We start from the raw sequence: 19275 nt of genomic DNA, 5'->3' as shown, positions 1-19275 counted from the left end.
GGGCACACACGGATCACACACAGATCACACACAGATCACACACAGATCACACACGGAGCACACACGGATCACACACGGATCATACACGGATCACACACGGGGCACACACGGATCATACACGGATCACACACGGGGCACACACGGATCACACACAGAGCACACCCGGATCACACACTGATCACACACAGAGCACACACTGATCACACACAGAGCACACATGGATCACACACGGATCACACATGGATCACACACGGATCATACATGGATCACACACAGAGCACACCCGGATCACACACAGAGCACACCCGGATCACACACGGATCACACCCGGATCACACACTGATCACACACAGAGCACACACTGATCACACACAGAGCACACATGGATCACACACGGATCACACATGGATCACACACGGAGCACACACAGAGCACACACGGAGCACACCTGGATCACTCCCAGAGCACACACAGAGCACACACGGAGCACACACTGATCACACACTGATCACACACGGAGCACACACAGATCACACACTGATCACACACGGAACACACACGGAGCACACACTGATCACACACGGAGCACACACGGAGCACACACGGAGCACACACAGATCACACACTGATCACACACGGAACACACACGGAGCACACACTGATCACACACGGAGCACACACGGAGCACACACGGAGCACACACAGATCACACACTGATCACACACGGAGCACACACGGAGCACACACAGATCACACACAGATCACACACTGATCACACACGGAGCACACACGGAGCACACACGGATCTCCTTTCTGCACCTGAAGATTGTGGCAGGCAGAAGCCCCCTGCAAGCTGAGCCGTGCTGTCTGTGCCTCATCAGCAGCATGCGCGGCTGCAGCCCAGCGGAAAATCCCAGTGACATCCTCAAAACGTTTGGGTGTGCTTTGGCTTCCAACGCTTCCCTCTGTTGCCCTTTGAAAAGAAAGTGTTTGCATAAATAACAGCAGATGCAGTTGAAAATAGCTTGTCTCCCAGCCCGTGTTTAGCAATGGAAGGGAGCAAAGATAAAACAGTTGCATCTGATGCGAGAAAAGCACCAGATGGGTTTGCCAGGAGCAGCCGGCCCGGACAGGGAAGATTATGGCTCATGGACTGAAGTTGTCTCAGCATTTATGGGAGAGATTGGGAAAAAAGCTGAACTGACACCACAGCACTCAGGCCAGCAGTGACCTGAGCAGGGTGGGGACAAACTGCCAGGTTTGGAGTCACCTACAGCCGTGGCTTCCCACTAAAACATGGGTGGATGTCGGACTGAGCCCTGCTCCATCAGGCAGAGCACAAGGAGCAAGTCCCCAGCGTTGCATCTGCTTGGTGGGAGGGCTGGGATGGAGCTCCCAGGGCTGTTTTCTCAGGGAACAAACATGGCAGGGATGAGGGTATTTATCTGCCAGAGATCACTTTTACTCTAAACAGACAGAAAGTGTCCCAGGAGCTGCTGTCCCGTTCGATAAACCAGGATGGGAGCTGAGCTCCTGGGGAGATAGGGGCCGGTTCTTAAGGTTGCCTTAATGACAGAAATCTCCACTTGTCTCTCCAGAGTTACAGAAACCGCAGAGGTATCAGAGCATTTGATCACTTGTTTCACTGCCTGGGCTGTGTGTTGTGGCGAGGAGCTGCATTCCAGTCTGACAGGATCTCCCTGGTGGCTCCTGTCCTGGGGCACGTCCCCAGCCCCGGCAGCAGCTCTGTGCTCTCGCACTCTGCTCCGTGCCCTGCAGCCCTGGGCAGGGGCTGAGGGATGCTCAGCTCGGGCTGCAGCCCCTCCGCGCTGAGCCTGTGCCCGGAGCCGCCCGGCCGGGCTGGCCGAGAGCCACGGAGCCGCTCTCCCTTCTCCTGTGGCTCCGACTGGGACCTTCCAGGCACGCTGCTGCCTCTGCTCTGACCCCAGAGGGGCTCTTGGGGTCTCCTGGCGATTGGTCACTCTTGCCCCTTCACCAGGAGCCTTTGCCTGCCCTTGCCTGCCCTGCTCACACAGATCCCGCTCCGGCTGCCCTGGTCCCGGGCTCTCCCTGCTCCAGCCCCTCATGGAAACCTTGAGCGAGCACAGTTTTCATTTCCCATCTGCCAAATGAGCAAAGCCCAACTCAGCAGTTTCCTCCCCCACGTGTTTGGATGGCAGTGGAAGTGACGAGGAGCTGAGGAGATGGAAACAACAACACCTTATCTCCCTGTCCTTCCAGACCTGCGTTTCCCATGCTGCTTCTGGAGGTGCAGCCGGCCCAGGGGAGCTGCTAAATCTCCCCCTCACACCAGGAACAGGTTGTGGTGTTATTATTTACCCGGGAACACGCTCGGTTTAAATTCCCTTCCACTGCAGAGTGTGTTGTGATTCCTCCAGACAGATCTTAGGGGCAAGCTCCAGATACATCATTGTGAGGCTCCAAAACTTAGAGCAAGTATTTAGGAACACTTTATTTCCCCCCAGATCAGGGCACCAATCCTGGCAATAAGTGTAATTAACAACAGTTTTCTACAGCAATGAGAGCTCTGTGTGTGCTTTGTTGTAAGGAAAAATAAATTCCTTTTTTTGCTAAGGAACCAGAAAACATCTCTGAGTTAATTGTAGAACAAAAGAGGCCTTGATTTCTGCCATCCATCATGGAAAAGGTTGGATCCAAATATACGTACATTAAAAATAAAAAGGTATAAACAATGCTTCCTTCCTAAAGAGCTTCCCTGGCAAACCTGGGCTGTGTTGGCCCCCAGAGCCCGGCTGCCTCCAGCTCATCTTCCTGTTGGTGCAGCCGAGCTCCTGGGGACACTCCAGGCACCTCTCAGGACCACTTCCCTGGAGAATGGTTTGTTTCCAGTCCATCTTTGATCAAAGAAAGCCCCAAGGGCTTTCCTTCCTCACCAGCAGCTTTGTGTGTGACTGCCCTTGGTTCTGGGTCCCGATGTGAGGTGGGAACTGAGCCTCCCTCATTCCTTCTCTGCTCCAAGGCCCATCAACATCTGGTATCACTGAACTTCCCTGCAGAGCCCAAGCCAGAGGGACCAACCAGCTGTGGAAGCCTGTGTGGGATCAGCGTGGGGATTGGGACCTCTCACCTCTCTGGTTTGAGCCATCAGCTCCTTCCCCCTCCAAAAGGACCTGTGGGGTTTAATTTGTTCATTTGGAATTACTGTTCCTCAGGGGAAAGCCTCTGCTTCCACCTCGGAGAGGATTAGTGCAGCCACAGGACCAAATCCCTCTGTTCGTTACACCCGTGTAAAGCTGGAGTAAATAAATCCTGTTAAGCCATTGGGGCCACTCTGGGCTTACCCAGACAGAAATGGTGGTACTATAAATAAGATCTCGGTTTGATTATGGAAATAAAGGCAGGAAAAAAGCACTTAAAAGATATCCAGAGGAAATATAAGATCCCCCCCCCAGTCATGCTGACAATGATGAATTAGTCCACGAAAGCCAGTCAGAGAGTGAGTCATGTTTCATAAATAAATTACAGCAAGATATTCATAGAATCACAGAATATCCTGAGCTGGGAGGGACCCACAAGGATCATCAGTCCAACTCCTGGCCCTGCACAGGATAACCCAAAATCTTAGGAAATGTTCTTAGGAATCTTAGGAAATACCTTGGTAATATTCATTTAATCTGGGACATTTATAGCCTGAGATGCCACTGAGCATTCAAAATTCAGAGTAATTCAGTGACCCCGTATCAAGCACATACACTTATTGCAGCTGATAGAGCCACACATTTCTGGCAGTGTTCACTCAACCCTTGTTGGAGACAAACTGATTTGGAGAAGCTGCTAAATGGGTTTTACACCCCATGTCCTCAAGTCCTGGGGATGGGCAGGGCAGTGGCAGTGGGTGCTGCCTGTGCCAGGTGCCTTGTCCCCTCCTGTGGATGCTCATCTGTGAGATAATGGCACCTTCCTCCCTTTCTTTTCAGAGAAAGGCTACTTTGCAGTGCTTTGCAGTTAAATAATTTGCTAGTGTTCAAAAATAAGAGCTGGGAAGGGAGCTCAGGGCCTTGGCTTTGTTGTTTCACCCCGTCCTGCCTCCCCCAGCCTTGCTGTACTGAGATGCAAAATTATCAGTGGAAGAGTTTATAAAATGTCAAAACAGTTTCTCTCCTGTCAGCCAGACAATTTGTGTAAACAGAGCCTCTCTAAAGAACCTCCTGCCAGCTCAAACCTCCCTTTCATCTCCCCAGGATTTATTGTGTGCCATTTTCACGGAATTTTAGAACAGCCTCTAATGAAAAGCGAGGATGGAAAGTTCTGTGCTGTGCAGAGGAGTCTCCAGTGGGATCCTGGATCTGCTGTCACCTTCCAGGGCCAGGCAGAGAGGCTGTTAAACACAGGCTGAGGTGATTTCCTCTCCTCACACGCAGGAGGTGTCTCTCCAGACTGCTGGGTGACGTCTCTGCATTGCTCTGCAACAAGCTGGGAAAGCAGCTCTGGGAATAAAATATTCCAAAAAGCTGCATTTCCCAAGTCAGCAGAGAACACCGGGTATGGCACAGTTCATTCCCAGCCCCGGGTGCTGTGAGACAGGAACAGTCTGGGGCAGGAAGAACTGGATAACCAGGGAATGGCTGCTCCCACGGGCTGGCAGGGATCATTCCCGTGTGCAGGAGTGGAGCTGGCATCAAACGGGTCCTGTGCCGGCTGCTCTGCCCGGGCTGCAGCTGCACCCATTCCACAGCCACACCCAAGGAAAGCTCTAAAAAACCTCCAGTTATAATGCAATTAATTTTAAAAACACAAAAAAATATAACTTGTCCAAACCCCTGTCCCTGCGGTCCTTCCCTGTTTGTACCTGGAATTCCAGGGGTGGCAGGCGGGAGCAGTTTCAAAGCTCCGGCTGCTGCATCCCGCCCGTCTGCCCGGCAAAGCCCCTGGGCCGTACTGGTTTGACAGCCCCGGCTTCTCCCACACGGGCCCTGCGCTCCCCGACGAGCTCAGCAGGAGCAGCGAGCACGCAGCTCCCTCCCGGCTTTCGGCAGGTTTGAAATCCAAAGCCACAGAATCCAGCGGGGCAGAGCCACACCGGGAGCGTGAGGACTGCACAGGCTCCTGCTGTGTCCTGAGTGCAGGTGCCAGTCCTGCAGCAGCATCTCGGGCAGCGTGAATGTGTCTGGCTGTGCCCGCAGGGATGGCGGGCAGGGATGGCACCGAGGGAGTGCCAGAGGTGCAGGTTATCCGTGGTTAACACCTTAACAGCGTTTAACCAGCCCTGATCTCTCCAGTGTGAGACCCTGGCTGAGGCTGTCCCGGAGGGCTGGGGTTCCAGTGCCATGGGTCACACATGCCATGGGTCCCAGTGCCATGGGGTCACACATGCCATGGGTCACAGTGCCGTGGGTCCCAGTGCCATGGGTCACGGTGCCATGGGGTCCCAGTGCCATGGACTGCACGTGCTGGTGCTGCAGGGTGGAGCAGAGGTGCTGAGGGTCAGGGGTCCAAGGGCTCCGTCCACAGCTGGACACCAGTACATGTCCCAGCACCATCTGCAGCTCCAGACTCCAGAGTGACCCAGCCTGGGGTTCCACACTCTCCCTGCTTGCCTGCCCTGCTTTCAGTGGCACCCAGGGCCAGCCAAGGCTGAGGCTCTGCCCGGTATTGCCCTGGAGGGCAGACAGGAGCCAAGAGGCCCTGGCACCTTTTCTGGCTGTTCCAAACAGTCTGGTGAGTCACCAGGAGAATCCGAGCCCCAGCACAGTTCAAGCTCAGGGAAAGGGATGTGGAAGGGAAGAGCAGCTTTCCAGATCTGATTCTCCTCTGACAATTTGCTCTTGACAGCAGTTGAAATCATCTTTGGAACCAACCCTGCATTCTAAGGACAGTGAACTTTGCTTTTCAGTACAGCTCTGTGTGTGCCAGGGGTTTCTTCAGGTTTTTGCATCTGCAAGAAATCCCAGCAGCAGTTTTCCAACATCACTGTGCCCCCATATGGAGGGGTGGGTGAAAAAATCCCGAATTGGGAGTTTCAGAGGGAAACCAAAAGGGTCCTGCTCCTGTCCAGCCCTTCCCAGCTCTGTGTAGACCAGATTAACCCTCCTTTTACCACAGATGGGGAAACTGAGGCACAGTGACAGGACATTGTCCCCCACACCAGGCTCCAGCCTCTCATTCTGGCTCGTTACTCCCCAGACCACAATCACTCTCTGTCACACCACATGTGATTCTGCTCCACATTCACATCCTCTCTCTGCCTTGCTTTCACTTCCTTCCCAGGCAGGAAAGAGCCAGGACAGAACTCGCCACTCGCCACCTCTTGGTTTATCAGTTACTTGGGTTTTTTTCCTATAAAGTAAACATAAAATTTTGAAATCCAGAAAAAGACTCTGGCACAGGAGCAGAAGCTGCTGGGATGTAAGGAAAGAGGGGACACTGTTGTCCCAAAGCAAAGAGGGCGGCTGTGGCTGGGACACCCTGGCACTGTGTGAGCGCAGGCTCAGGGTCAGCCGGACCCCGAGCCCCCACTGGGCCCCAGGCAGGGCATTACGGGGAGTTTGCCTTCGAGGAGACCGCTCTGTCCTCCCTGCAAGTGCTCTGCCCAGGACAAAGGCGGCCGTGGCTGCTGTTGACGCACACGATAAGTTCATCGTTGTGGGATATTTCTTTTTTCTGTGTGTCACTTAGAAATAATTTTCTTTTAGCAAATTTGTTCTCCTCCCCTCCACCCCCGAAGTGAAAAGGGAGTCTGTGCTCAAAGCCGCAGCTGAGATTGCAGAGACCTTCCCTTCCTGATCCTTATCTCACCAGGATGTAGGAGGATCCCTGGGGAATAGCTGGAAGCCTTTCGCTGGAGCCATCCAAGAAAGGAGCAAGCCGAGTACGGCCTTGAAATGGCAAAACCACCAAGTGCTCGGGGGCCGGGATCCGAAAGCCCTTTAGCCCATCTCACTGTGACATCCCCGGGTGCTGCCGCACGGGACCCGCCCGGCTCTGATGCCAACCTGCCCGGCCCGGGCTGCTCCTGGAGCCGCCTCTCCACAGGCTCCGCCGCCTCAGCTCAATAACGGCACCTAAAAATACGCCTTGGAATCCTAATCTGCACCAAAGCCTTCAGGTGCTGCCCCACAGCCCCGCTGCAGCTCGCTCGCAGGTCTGGCTGGCAGCAGAGCCAGGGCTGGGCTTCTCCTGAGCGGCACCTCGGGCTGGGTCACACCAAACTGCTCCCGGAGCCCACGCTCGGCCCCATTTGGCTCCTCTGCACGGAGTGTTTAATCACTTTGCAAGCTGTAAAAACCTCCAGCCCTGTGTTTCCTGAGCCTGGGGCTGAAGGAGAGCACTGGGAGAAGGGCCGAGTGCCCCCGAAGGAGGATGCAGGGCCCGAGGAAGGGATGCAGCACCCACAGCACCCCAGGGCTGAGGGAAAGCCGTGCTCATGCGGGGCAGGGGCAGCAGAAGGGCACAGGCTCATCCTCCTTTGGTGACAGAGGAGTCACAGCAGTCCAGCACCGTGGCTCTGTCATATTTAGGACAGGAAACAGATGCTGCCTGGTGAGGAAGCACCTGAGGAGTATCAGAGCACCTTGTGCCTGCTCCGGCAGGAACCCGGTGGGAACAGGGGGTACTGGGTGGAACCCCCCTCCCTCCATTTGACCCCAGCTGGGCTCGGTGGCATCGCTCTCGGACACAGTGTCCCCACGGGAAAGCACCTGCCTTCGGAGGAAAAGGGATGGGCAGGGCCAGAGCTGTTAAACCCGAGCGCTGCTGCAAACCCCGCTTGCGCAGCGGCTGCTCCATCCCCCGGCTGCAGCTCCAGCCGCCCCGTCCAGCCGGGTCAGGGCGTTCTCACAGGGCGGAGCCTCTGCTCCAGCGCCCGCCCTCTGCCTTTACAACTTGGTTTTCTTTCTCGTTGTCCTACTCTGATTTGATTGGGGTTATTTCTTTCCCCACTCAAGTCTGCTTTGCCGCGTTGGTAACGACAGTGACCTCTCCCTGTCCTTACCTTCACCCATGAGCCTTTCGGTTTTTAATGCAGCTGCCTTCAACACCCCTGAGCTGCCTCAGTTGTGATAGTGACTGTGGACAGATTAACTGGAGTGATAAGTGGCAGCTTTGCAGCCAACTGCTGTTGACATTTTTGACTTCTAAAACGGCTTGTAAGAGGAACCTGTAGAACTATTTCTTTATAAGTTCCTGGTAAGAAGGGCTGTCTGTCCTTTCCCTTGAAGATAGCTTCCTTCCCAAGGCACTTTGCTGACTCGAGGCTGCTGAAGGGATGCAGTGAGCTTCAGGAGGGGTCTCCAGAGAGGGGAACAGTACCTGGATGCTGAGATATCTGCAGCTGGGGGAGGCAACAGCTGATTTGCTGCCTGGGTGCTGAGGACATGAAATAGTGCAGAGGTTTGGATGTTGGAGCGTCTCTAGAACAAGCGAGCAGCAGACACTGAAGATCCCACACGTGGCCATCGATGCCTGCATTTCCTTCCGCAGCTGCAGCCGGCGAGGGAGCAGCTGCAGGAGCTCACGATGCCAAACAACAGCCTGGCCCTGAGCAGCCTGGATGCGATTTACATTGGCAGCGAGTGCCTGGTGGCTTTGTTTGCCACTCTGGGCAACATCCTGGTGATCTGGGTGGTGAGGCTGAACGCGGCGTTCCAGAACACGACGCTCTATTTCATCGCGTCCCTGGCGCTGGCCGACATTGCCGTGGGGCTCCTGGTCATGCCCCTGGCCATTGTGGTGAGCCTGGGCATCACCGTGCCCTCCTACAGCTGCCTCTTCATGTGCTGCCTCATGGTGGTGTTCACCAACGCCTCCATCCTGTCCCTGCTGGCCATCGCCATCGACAGGTACCTGCGAGTGAAGCTGCCCACCAGGTGAGGCTGCCTCGGGCTCCTCTGCCCAGCTTCTGCCCCACCTCCTCTGTCCTCCTTAGCCTGGCCCCTTTCTAACCAATAATTACTTGAAGTGGATGCTTGTGCCTCAAAGCCCACCTGAGATGAGCTTTCCAGAGGCCCGGGGGTGCTCATGAACAGCTCGGTGTTACCAGGTGTTATCACCGATCAGAATTTGGTCACAGGATGTGTCTCTGGGCAGACTGTTGAATTTTCACCACTTTGGTTAATTGCACAGGATGCTGAGCGTATTACAAGTTTCTTTGGGTTTCTGAGGCTTGTCTTTTAAATAAAGTTCCTTTTAGTACTTGCTGAAAATACAAAAGTAGTAACAAACATTAACAGTTTACTAAAGTTTACATTTAAATGAAAAGTACAAAAGCTAGAAAAGCAAAGCATAACCTCAAGCATCCAAGAAGTCATATTTTATAATGGGAAAGGACCTGTGAAGCTCAAGAATGAATTTTAATCCTACAAATGGCATAAACCAAGTATAAAGAGGAAGGTACACCCAAGGAAGCCAAGAAATAAGATAGGACTGCAGCAAAGCAATATCCTGGCAAGAGGAGAACTAAGATCATAATGAAAGAAGAAATAAAATAGGTGAAGAAATCCAATTTTAAACAAGGGAACTTAAGTCCAGTTCTTACTGATGCTGCAAAGTAACTGTTACAAATGAACAGTTGGGGCTTGTTCTCAAGATAAAATTTGGTTTCCCCACAAAAAAAGTTAATGCTTCATTTTCTAACAATGATCCTGCAGTAGCTGAACAGGCGAGTTCACCCTTAACTACTTTAAAGCACTTGTCTTTAACATGACCTGGGATTTCTTCCCCTACAGATATAAAATAATCACAACAGAGAGGAGAGTTTGGTGGGCCCTGGGGCTGTGCTGGTCTCTGTCCCTGCTGGGAGGGCTTGTCCCCATGTTTGGCTGGAACAAGGCAGACTCAAGGAGCTCCAGCTTCCTCAGGTGCCGGTTCATCTCCGTGATGAGGATGGATTACATGGTGTATTTCTGCTTCTTCACATGGACCCTCGTGCCCCTGCTCATCATGTGTGCTCTGTATGCCGAGATCTTCTACATCATCCGCACGAAGCTCAGCCAAGGGACCAGTGTGAGAGGGGCTGGGGCTTTCTATGGCCAGGAGTTCAAGACAGCCAAGTCTCTTGCACTTGTTCTTTTCCTGTTTGCAATATCCTGGTTGCCTCTGTGCATTATAAACTGCGTTTCCTATTTCTACCCCGAGTCTCAGATCCCCCCGTATTTGATGTACTTGGGAATCCTCTTATCTCATGCCAATTCTGCCATGAACCCCATTATCTATGCCTGCAAGATAAAGAAGTTCAAAACCACGTACCTTTTAATTTTAAGGACCTATATCCTGTGCGAAAAACCAGACCCAGCTCTTAAAGAGCAAACAACAGACCCAGAGTCATAAACAAAGGTAGAACCTGCCAGTAGGTACCAGACCATTGATAAACCACCTGGCTTTGCTAAGGAACTCTCGGGAAACTGCAGCAACCTGGAGCTCTGAGACTACTCTGAAGCTGTGTGTGAATATATGTCTTTATGTAATAAAATCTCTAAACACAGAAGATGGAAATTTTGTCTCGTGCTGAGGGTTTTGGGGTTTTTTAACATGAGGATTGGTTGAGTTGATTGAAAAATAGGATGTGTTCTTTTCTGTTCACAGTACAGCAGCTCACAAGCTCACTGACTGTTCTCACACCATTTGTCTTGTCTGTCCATTTAGACTAAACTTGAGTCTGGTCAGCTTGAGCTTCAGCCAGTGTTGTCACATTTTCATGAGTAATAATAAATATTAGATGGATTTTACATTAATTCAACCTGCTGAGTCTTCCCATGACAATCAAAAAAACCTGCCCAGTTTCAGTCAATGTCCTGCCTGGGATGGCACAGAAGTTGCAGTAATTGTTACACCACAGCTGACACAGCCCATTTTTAGGGAACAAACTGAAAAGAGGTTGTTAAAGGCCAGGCTCTTTTTTTCTCCATCTTTGAATAATAAAAGAGGTCTAGAAAAAGCAGAAAAGGGAGCACATCATTCTGTTTCTTATCATAGAGTGTTGGCATCTGTTCCCTAGCTGAGATCAGGCATCTCATCTCTTATCTGATGTAACCCTTGTCACAGGCCAAAGCCCAGCCCAGTGACACAGCTCAGCTCTATAAATAAACAAGGCAAAGGAAGCCACTGCACAAGAACATCGGAACTTACTGCAGGATCTCTTGTGATCATTGATGGACCTGATCGCTTTCAGCAGAAAAGCAGGTCCCGCCTAAACAGCAGAGAGTTATTTGTTAGAATGATGCACGGGGACCTCTGCTGATGTGTTTTGGACAAATTGAGGGAAGAGGGAGTGACCCTGCACCGAATTCCTGGCAGGCTGCCTGGCAAACTCCAAGGGAATGAGGCACAAGGATATGGAGGAAGAACAGAGAGCAGCAAGAGCAAGCTGCAAACAGAGCAGTCCCAGCCAGCTGACTGCTCACCCGAGGGACCCCAGCCCACAGCTCACCTTCCAGCGAGGGAGGGAGACGCTCCCCACGTTTTCTTTATTAAAGAGAGTTTGAAGAAACTGCCATGACTGAGGTGAGGGCAGATAACAGCAAAACAAAGACCACGAGTTGTTCTGCTGACCCTGTGAAAGTCTGTGGCACCCACAGCAGTCTGTGGCCAAACCCACACCACCACGCCCCACATTTCAGAGCATCAGAGCGTCTGGCCACACTTTTCAGTTGTTCCCCGAGATTCCAGCAGCTGCTGTGAGGAGGAGGCAGGACAGCCCAGTGGAGCTGCCGGAGCTGGAGCCCCTGCGCTGGTACCGGGGCTGGGAGGCAGAGCAGCACCCGAGGGAGCTGCGGCATCCCCGGCGCTGGTACCGGGGCTGGGAGGCAGAGCAGCAGCCGAGGGAACTGCGGCATCCCCGGCGCTGGTACCGGGGCTGGGAGGCAGAGGAGCAGCCGAGGGAGCTGCGGCATCCCCGGCGCTGGTACCGGGGCTGGGAGGCAGAGCAGCAGCCGAGGGAGCTGCGGCATCCCCGGCGCTGGGACCGGGGCTGGGAGGCAGAGGAGCAGCCGAGGGAGCTGCGGCATCCCCGGCGCTGGTACCGGGGCTGGGAGGCAGAGCAGCAGCCGAGGGAGCTGCGGCATCCCCGGCTTGGTGCTGCCATCAGGCGGCACCTCCAGCCCGGCTCCTGCGGGGCTGCTCTGGCACAGCCGCTCGTGGTAACTTAGCCCCGGTTCATGAAAAGGGAACGAGTTTTAACTTTTTTACACTGTACTTAGAACGCTCGGGGTAATGACACGTGAATGAACATTTCCAGAGGTTTTGACTGTCACACTGATTGTGCATTTCTTTTACGGGACCCAACCTGAAAGCAGAGATTTGCATACAAACATTTCATTATCATCACGTCAATAACAGAAAATAACTAAGCAGAGCACTTGGCATTAAAAAAAAAAAAATACAGAAAATGCTAGAGTTGGTGACAGAAAAGGGAGACACAAGGGCACAGACGTGGATAGATGCAGAAAAACATTTTCATTTCTCAATTCTCTCTGGTAGTTCTCACAAACGGAAACTTTACAAGGGCATGGAGATCTCTACAAATGAGGAAATCCTGTATAGAAAACCTCAAATTGCCCACAGCCATTGGCAGCCAGTTTGGAACAGGAGACAATTTCCTGTCATAACTACAAAAAGAGCTGTGTTACAGAGGGCATGGGGGCACTCCCAGAGCAGGCCTTGGTGTAACATCCTGGTGGCTTCTGATGTCCAGAAAGTGGGAGCATTTTTATTTCACTCAGAACTTCTTCATCACACAGCCAGTGGTGTCCGGCCCCGCTGGAAGACCAGAGTGCTGTAGGTCACCTCATTCTGGGGATGTGAGAGAAGCCACAGACATTAGACCGTGCACAAGCACTGCAGGTCAGCAGGAATTTCCCACTTTTAACTTGTCCTCAACACCACACACCATAAACAGCCTGTCCCTGCATGCAGGAAATTGGTAAATGCTGGTTCATCCCACTGGCCAGTCTGGCTCAGAGTTCTGGGTCAAGTCTCCTTTAGGAGCTTCCAAAGAATTAATATCACAGAGGAAAATGGCAGAAATGCTTCCTCTTTAAAAATATTTCTCCTACCCCGCCTAGTCTGTGGTTTAGGTAAGCCCCAGAACCCCTGAAGTTCCTTGTCAAAAGAACTGCTGAGTAACAGTCGAGTCTCAAAGGCGACTTTTCTCCCTCCCACCCCAATGAATATTTACCCCACTGTCCATAATGTGAAATATCTGCATAAAGTGTTAGAAATAACAGTTGTGACATTTACCTGGGGGCTCCTAGCACAGTCCTCGGCTGCCATCTGGGAGAAATCTTCCTCTTGTAAATTTTGGTGGGGTCTCTTATAAACTAGGAAGGAAAGGGATCCCAGTCTCAGCTGTTTGCACTGTGCTTGGTCACAGCAATGCAAGGGAGGCTGGAGAGGGGGTGACAGAGAGGTGATGTGCAAACTCTGACAAGGACCTGCACAGCAAAGTGGCAGCTGGGCTGCCCAGTCCCTGCACACCTCTTGGAAGTGGCCAGGGTGAAAGGGACTGAGGAATTCAGTGCGGCCAGGATTAGGATGAGAAAAGACCACAACCAACAAAAGCCTCCACAGCTCATCAGTGGCAAAGTTAAGTCCTGAAAACAACTCCTGCCAGAGACGAGCTGTTCATCAATACAGAGTTATTCAAGGCAGGCATTATTTGTGCCACTTTCTAAGTACCTTCTGCAGTCACCATCACTCTGCTGTTATGCCCTCAACTGTGCCACTTACTTTTCCTGACTAAGGAGATGAGTGCAAAAACCAGGACAGTCAGGAGGACGCCAGAGAGGAAGGCCAGTGACATGAACAGTATTTCATGCCTGTTGATACACAGAAAATCCTGTCAGAATTCCCAGTTATGACAGAGGGGTTGAAGCATCAGTAGTGCTCAAATTCACCAAACTGTTTGGAGTGTAACACGTTTATCCCAAGCCCCATGAGATCAACAGGTGTGTATCTGCATTGAGCATCTCTAGGAATCACCCACCCAGTGCACAGACTAGGAAATTCTAACCAAATTTTAAACCCCCAAGATGTTAAATATGTGATATATGACCCTTCCCTTGCAGGAAGAGGCTGCAGTCTCAGGAAACTCTGGGTTTGAAGTCAGGAAATAAAGGTGGAACATTTACGTATTAATCCAGCATCTGACTTCCGCAGCTCTGAGATCATCTGCAGGGGTGTGGGCAGTGCTGTGGATGGTGCTAGGGACAGTGGTAGTAGTGGAAATGGGTTCTGGTGCAACTGCAGTAGAAAAAAAAGAAATCACGAACTTGTTTTAAAATGTGCAACTTTCTCCAGTAGTACTGCAAGCAACTAGCCCCACATGGAGACCTGTGTCTGTACAGGTCTGTCTGAAAGCAGAACCACCAGACAGGAAAATTCAGCTGTTCAGACGATGACTGTGCTGGGCAGCCTCTGGCAGCCATGCAGTTCTTCCCCAAACACCCCCGGCTGCTGAGCCTCCCCCACAGCAGCCCCTGGGTCAGGACATCACCTCAGTCAGGAATGCTGCAGCCAAGGAAATTCCTTACAAAATAAAATACCTGGAGTCGGTTTGGAGGAAGAGCCTCCCATTCTCCCAGAGCATTAACTGACAGGAGGAGAAACTGAAAGAAAGGGAGAAGAGTTTTATATTTATATACAAATGCACATGAGCAAAACAAACCTCCCACCCTCTTCCAACTCAAGAGACTTGATTTAGTTTCTATCCATTTCTTGGAAATTTTATGAAAGTGGCACAAACCTGGCAGTTCTTCAGCATCAACCCCTTCCCAGTGTCTTGTTCCTGCCCACTCGAGTTCACTGCTCCTTGGTGGGCACGGTGCCTTCTCCACCCAAAGAATGGAAGATGTTTAATAACTAAAAGGACCTACAGGATTATTTTTGCAGCAGCTAAAACCATATGAACATTTTCATAATCAGCAGCAGCTTTGAAAAGTTCCTCCCTTGATGTTTCTGTTTAAGTTAAATTGACTTTCCCACCAAACCAGGAACAGTAACTTTCTTCTCAAATTGGGGGGTGGAACCTTAAAGATAGGGATTCTTAAAGATATTCTACTACAAAATCCCTACACTGGCATTTCTCACCACATGCTCTGCAAACTTCATGTGGTGAATAATGCGAAAATATTACAGTAACATGAAAATAAACACCCTGTTCTCTGCTGCTGCCACTTTTCCTACTGTATCCCATTGTTGCCCACATTCCAGAGGAGTCAAACCATGAAACCTCCCAGTTTCCCACACCAAACCTCATGGGGTGCTGTGTTTGCAATAAAAAAAGAAACAAGAAATGATACAGCTCTTTCTTACCTCCCACCATGAAGTGCTGCTGGAAAACTCCCCGAGCGTCAGCACACCAGTTCAACCCCTTGCTTTGTGAGAAGAATCTGTTACACCAGTTAAAAGCTCAAATGTCAATCAGATGTGAGCTTACACAATTGTGGAAGTTGAGCAACTTCACTTTTTATTTAAATTGACAAAAAACAGGAAACCATGAAAGACACCTGCATTCTCTGGAACTGTTAATCTAAATAAAGTAAGTAAGGCAGCTTCAGCTTAGGTTGGCTTGAAGTAAGGCTCTTGCCTCTAAAGAACACCATTTTGGTGAACTGATGCACTGAAAAGTGTAGAAACCCGTGTTTCTTATAACCCCACTGAGAAACAGGATTGCAGGCACCCCCCAGTCTGCCCACCTGGGTTTATGGGCTGGGTAAATCCCATCCCAGCACACGGGAGGAGTTTATTCGTGTGTGTGCTTTGCTGGGATTTTGGAGTTTTAACGAATTCCTTCAGGGAAAAGCTCCCTACAAAAAGGAAATGAAGAGATGAAAAACCCCTCAATAAACTTACCCATTTATTTCCCCGTTTTAAACTGACTACTGACAAAGCCAGCTAAGGACAAGTTTTTCAGGAGCTTTTGACACATTTTCTGCCAGATCACTCTTCTCCCAGCACCCAAACACTCAACACTACACAAGGCGTTATGGTGAAAGGGGGTTTCCAGCTCCTCTAGGAAACAAGGACACTCACTCAGAGCCCCTCCAAGCACGGGGCCAGGTGAATGGGAGCACAAATCATCCTGACTTTCGAACATGTGTACAAGGGCAGCAGGTATCTGCAGTTGTTACCACACAGAATTCTAGCACACAGATCAGCTTTAGCACCAGATTTTTTCCCTGTGAAGTTCTGTGTCTCTGAATGTGTTCAAGACCAAACAAAGAATTCAGCACGATCTCACACACTGTGGTTTCAACTCATCCCCCACCACAAACCAGCTGTAGTGGTTGGTGTGACCAGCCAGTGACTTCAAACACAAACAGGCAGGGACTGCCAGTAGTGAAAGACAGCAGAGGAGTTTTTTTGTCTGTTTAATGATATTTAGAGTCATACAGTTTCCAACAGTAGGTATTGGGACATGTCAGTGGGCTCAGACTGCTCACACAGCTGCATGGGTGCTCCTGGACAGTGCCTTCAGGTCTAGGATGCACTTGGCAATGCTCTCCTTCTGCTGCAAGAGACAAGAAACAGCCTTCAGAGGACATTTCAACAAGCAAAAGAGACATTTAAGTGCATTTTAGATAAACCTTTTTAGACCTATAATTTACTGATTAAGAGGGATGCAATTACAGCTCATGAAGTCACAGATTCACATCCAGTAAAGCACAGGTGCGTGGAATCCCAGAAGGTTTGGGTTGGAAGGGATCTCAAAGCTCATCCAGTCCGACCCCCAGCCATGGGCCTGGACACCTCCCACTATCCCAGGTTACCCAGCACCTCCTGAGCCAGGAGCCCCAAACAGCAAATCTTTGTGCAGGCTACAATGTAAAGAAGGTAAAACCCAGCAAGTACCTGCTGAGGTGTGATGCTCTGAACAACGTTCTTCTCCACCCACTGGATCATGTAGTCCTGCTCTTTCTGCCGCTTCAGGGTCTGCATGGCCACCTGGTAGTCCAGCCTCTTCTTCACCTCGTTGTACACCATCAGTAACCGCTCCCGGTAGTTGGCTTCCAGCAGCATTGCAATGTTGTTCTGCACACAGAGCAGGAAACAAGAGCTCCGTGTCTGGCAGGAACACCAAGCAGCAGCAGAACATGTCAGGAGCCCCAGGACCCCAGCAGGGCAGGCTACCCTGGGGCTGGGCAGCAGCGCTGCCCCACTCACCCGCTTGGCATCAAAGAGGTAACTGCGGCCTTCGACCCTCCACTGCTCCTTCTTCTCCTCCTCGATGGCCGTCTGCAGGGTCTGGATGGCCTCGTTCTTCATGGCTAAAGCTGTGGCCACTTTCTCCTGAAAGATACAAAGAACTCCACACTTCAGAATCACAGTCAGGTGCAAGGAAAACAAGCGATCCACAATTAATCCTGAAATGTCGCATTAAGCTGTGAGAAATGTCTGTGAACTGCCCTGTGCCAGGGCTGAGGTTAAGCTGTGGCAAGAGAAGAGAATGAGGGTTCACAATCAATCATGGAATCCCAGACTGGTTTGGGTTGGAAGGGACCTTAAAGCCCATCCAGTGCCACCCCTGCCGTGGGCAGGGACACCTCCCACTGTCCCAGGCTGCTCCAAGCCCCATCCAGCCTGGCCTTGGACACTGCCAGGGATCCAGGGGCAGCCCCAGCTGCTCTGGGCACCCTGTGCCAGGGCCTGCCCACCCTCCCAGGGAACAATTCCTGCCCAACATCCCATCTAACCCTGCTCTCTGCCACTTTCAAGCCATTTGTACTTTAACAAAACCATCCCTTACTAACAACTGCAAAGTCTAATTACAGTTTCTTCGTCACCTCGTTAAGTTTGTCGGCGAAAGCGGCGACATCAGGCCCAAACTTCTTGATGCCATAAACGATGACTGTCAATATGCAGATAGCTGCTACTGTCTCGTGGTTAATGACGTAGATCTCCTTGGAAAGAAGGTAAAGCAGGAGGCCAGTGCCCAACATGTAGGGCCCTACAGAAAGAATAAAGCGGCATTATTTGTATAAAGCATAAAGAGGCTCAATAAACTCGAATACCTAAGAGGGAGCTACTCTAAAGGCTCACAAGATCAGGAAGAAGTGTTCTGTTTCACCAGGACAAAAAGCAGAGTCACAACTCCACCTGGGAAAGGTGGCACAAGGAATCTCACCAGAAATGGAAGCAGCTTGTACCTGACATGGGACTTGCTGCTTCTGCTCATTCAGAAACATGCAGAATTCCCTGCTTAAATGTTTTAAGGACCAAGAGGCAACTAAATCTTCCAATAAAATCAATTGTATTAATAAATGGAATTCTTTCAACCATTAGGTGTCTAACTTTAGAGCCAGGAGTCCTGGATTGGCTTGTTCTTCACAACCTGCACATGGAAAATACTAGTTTTCCCTAATATTTTACCTTTTCCGCAGCCAGAACGGGTGGACAAAACCACCTAAGCATAGCAAAAAATGGTAAAAGTCTGTATTAACCTGTAACTCCTGTTTTAGGATAGAGAAACTGGAAAAACTCCTCAGGGATCAAACCATGACGAACTTCTCCTCCCTTCTCAGGCAGAGGTGACACAGGAGCCAAACTCTGCTGAGTTGTGTGCAGTGGTCTTGTGGTGTGCAACACCCTGTGAACAAGGAGAATGCTTCCATTATGATTCTTATTAAAAAAATAAACCCAAACCACCCTTAGACGAGGCTCAAGCACATTTCCAATTAAATAAGTAGGTAACAGGTGCCCAGAGAAGCTGTGGCAGGCCAGGTTGGACCTGCTCTAGTGGAAGGTGCCCCTGGCCACGGCGGGCGGTGGAACTGGATGAGCTTTAAGGTCCCTTCCGACCCAAACCATCCCCTGATTCGAAAAAGGCGGCATTTATTAGACACACCTCCTTTCGGAAGTGGGTGGGACTAAATAACCTCCAGAAGTTCCTCCCCACCGTCCCTATTTTATACTCCTACAACACGAATGAGGAAAATAAGAGACAAAACCCTAGAACAACGCTGTTTAAGCACGAATCCCGGCCGGTTTCCGAAGGGTTCCCCCAGTACTCACCCCACGGCGACGGGCGGCGGCAGCGCCCGGAGCGCGGCGGGGGCTGAGGGGACAAGAGGGCAGAGAGCGCGTCAGGGCAGAGCTCGGCCCACACCCCCCGCCAGCCACCCCCGCTCCCCCCCCGAGGAGCGCTGCTCCCCGCGGCTCACCGGCGCGCAGGACGAGGCGGGAGAGCATGGCGGGCCGGGAAGGGCCGGGAAGGGCCGGGAAGGGCCGGGAAGGGCCGTGAGGAGCGGCGGCCGGAGCGCTGCTGCCGGTGACCGCCGCCGGTGACCGCCGCCGGTGACCGCC

At 51.4% G+C, this 19275-nt stretch overlaps 3 protein-coding genes across 3 annotated transcripts; 1 reads left to right on the top strand and 2 right to left on the bottom strand.

Annotated features, from left to right (window-relative positions):
- Positions 1-7850: 7850 nt before the first annotated feature.
- On the top strand, positions 7851-10450 carry ADORA3 (adenosine A3 receptor). The gene is made up of 2 exons (XM_068995759.1): positions 7851-8846; positions 9705-10450. The coding sequence occupies exons 1-2, from the start codon at positions 8497-8499 to the stop codon at positions 10303-10305; spliced, it is 951 nt and encodes a 316-aa protein (XP_068851860.1). The 5' UTR covers positions 7851-8496; the 3' UTR covers positions 10306-10450.
- Positions 10451-12301: 1851 nt separating this feature from the next.
- C26H1orf162 (chromosome 26 C1orf162 homolog) lies at positions 12302-14582 on the bottom strand. Its single transcript, XM_068996000.1, has 5 exons — positions 14517-14582; positions 14103-14214; positions 13702-13790; positions 13213-13292; positions 12302-12765 (listed from the first exon to the last, which is right to left on the bottom strand). The coding sequence occupies exons 1-5, from the start codon at positions 14545-14547 to the stop codon at positions 12706-12708; spliced, it is 372 nt and encodes a 123-aa protein (XP_068852101.1). The 5' UTR covers positions 14548-14582; the 3' UTR covers positions 12302-12705.
- Positions 14583-16327: 1745 nt separating this feature from the next.
- On the bottom strand, positions 16328-19251 carry ATP5PB (ATP synthase peripheral stalk-membrane subunit b). Its single transcript, XM_068995692.1, has 7 exons — positions 19134-19251; positions 18985-19027; positions 18414-18559; positions 17757-17920; positions 17137-17262; positions 16825-17004; positions 16328-16483 (listed from the first exon to the last, which is right to left on the bottom strand). Exons 1-7 carry the CDS (start codon positions 19159-19161, stop codon positions 16412-16414), a joined length of 759 nt encoding a protein of 252 aa, XP_068851793.1. The 5' UTR covers positions 19162-19251; the 3' UTR covers positions 16328-16411.
- Between the last annotated feature and the right edge of the window lie 24 nt (positions 19252-19275).

The sequence above is a fragment of the Aphelocoma coerulescens genome, chromosome 26 (genome assembly GCF_041296385.1).
Source record: "Aphelocoma coerulescens isolate FSJ_1873_10779 chromosome 26, UR_Acoe_1.0, whole genome shotgun sequence".
In the NCBI taxonomy this organism is placed as follows: Eukaryota; Metazoa; Chordata; class Aves; order Passeriformes; family Corvidae; genus Aphelocoma; species Aphelocoma coerulescens.
This window is presented reverse-complemented; position numbering and strand designations above follow the sequence as displayed.